This window comes from Columba livia, unplaced genomic scaffold (genome assembly GCF_036013475.1).
Source record: "Columba livia isolate bColLiv1 breed racing homer unplaced genomic scaffold, bColLiv1.pat.W.v2 Scaffold_544, whole genome shotgun sequence".
Classification (NCBI taxonomy): Eukaryota; Metazoa; Chordata; class Aves; order Columbiformes; family Columbidae; genus Columba; species Columba livia.
This window is the reverse complement of record NW_027043581.1, coordinates 27,237-28,970: the sequence shown is the minus strand read 5'-3', so window position 1 is coordinate 28,970 and position 1,734 is coordinate 27,237. Positions and strand designations below refer to the sequence as shown.

Below are 1,734 nucleotides of genomic sequence, written 5' to 3'. Positions count from 1 at the left end.
GCCAGGATGGACTCTTTTCCCCTCCTCTCATGAACACAGGAACCATCCCTGGAGCTCTAAAAATGGGCTTGCAGGAAGAATATAGTGATAAACAAGTCACTAAAGAGCCTTTTATTTTGTTTAGAGACAAGGAGAGCACGGCTTCTCATTTACACAGCCAACAGTTATAAAAGAAAATCCAATAGTGCATTAGAAAGGGGATGACTACATTATCACAATAAGAACGCAACTAATAAAATCAAAAAATCCAGATGACAGGCTGGACCTGTAATTAGTTACATTAAAATGCCTATGTAGAACCAGATGGGAAATTTATTGCTTTAGAAAATACTAGGATATGAGTTTCCACAGGGCATCCTTGAGCTCCTGGTTCCTCATGCTGTAGATGAGGGGGTTCACTGCTGGAGGCACCAAAGAGTACAGAACAGACACCACCAGGTCCAGCCATGGGGAGGACATGGAGGGGGGCTTCAAGTGGGCAAACATGATAGTGCTGATGAACAGGGAGACCACGGCCAGGTGAGGGAGGCAGGTGGAAAAGGCTTTGTGCCGTCCCTGCTCAGAGGGGATCCTCAGCACGGCCCTCAAGATCTGCACGTAGGACACCACGATGAACACAAAACAGCCAAATGCTACTAATACACCAACCACAAGCAACCCAAGTTCCCTGAGGTAGGAGTGTGAGCAGGAGAGCTTGAGGATCTGGGGGATTTCACAGAAGAACTGGCCCAGGGCATTGCCCTTGCACAGGGGCAGTGAAAATGTATTGGCCGTGTGCAGCAGAGCATTGAGAAACCCAGTGGCCCAGGCAGCTGCTGCCATGTGGACACAAGCTCTGCTGCCCAGGAGGGTCCCGTAGTGCAGGGGTTTGCAGATGGCAACGTAGCGGTCATAGGCCATGACTGTGAGCATAGAATACTCTGCTACTATCAAGAAGGAAAACGAAAAGAGCTGTGCAACACATCCTGAGTATGAGATGGCCCTGGAATCCCAGAGGGAATTGTCCATGGACTTGGGGAGAATGGTGGAGATGCAGCCCAGGTCGAGGAGGGCGAGGTTGAGCAGGAAGAAGTACATGGGGGTGTGGAGGTGCTGGTCCCAGGCTATGGTGGTGATGATGAGGCCGTTGCCCAGGAGGGCAGCCAGGTAGATGCCCAGGAAGAGCCAGAAGTGCAAGAGCTGCAGCTCCCGTGTGTCTGTGAACGGCAGGAGGAGGAACTGGGTGATGGAGCTGCTGTTGGACATTTGCTTTTCCTGAGCACGGGGCGCTGTCATGAGGAAAAAAAAAAAAAAGACAGTGAGAATCCAGGGAAGAGTTCTCTGACAAAAATGAAACCAACTCCCATAGACCCTCCCCTGTCACACACAGACACTCTTGTGTTTTTCTAGGAGTACCTTTTTCAGCACTGTGGCTGCAGCCTGGCTTGGGGCTGGAAAATGTGCAACCAAGAGCGGGGCCTCTGCCCATGGGCCGTCGATAAGTCAGCCCAGCTCTGCAGAAGTGGGGCCACAGGAACGGTGGGGACTGTCCTGGTTCTGCTAACACAGAAGGGCTGTCAGCACTTGCTTTCCCAGTGATTGGGAGCAGAGATGGTGAAGGCAGTTTAAGAGTTCAAGGTTTTTTTACACCTCCCCCCATATTCACTGAAGAGTGTTGCTGGGTGTCAGAAACCATCAGCATTTCTGCTGCACTCAGGGGGAACAGAGCGAGTCCTGCGAGACCAGAGGATGCCT

General features: G+C 51.3%; 1 protein-coding gene across 1 annotated transcript; it reads right to left on the bottom strand.

Moving 5' to 3' along the window:
* Nucleotides 1–330: 330 nt before the first annotated feature.
* On the bottom strand, nt 331–1,459 carry LOC135578106 (olfactory receptor 14A16-like). The gene has a single exon (XM_065048315.1). It carries the CDS (start codon nt 1,273–1,275, stop codon nt 331–333), a length of 945 nt encoding a protein of 314 aa, XP_064904387.1. The 5' UTR covers nt 1,276–1,459.
* Between the last annotated feature and the right edge of the window lie 275 nt (nt 1,460–1,734).

Excerpts from the sequence above, each read along its gene's own strand:
- LOC135578106 (XM_065048315.1), bottom strand. The coding sequence starts at position 1,275 with ATGACAGCGCCCCGTGCTCAGGAAAAGCAAATGTCCAACAGCAGCTCC.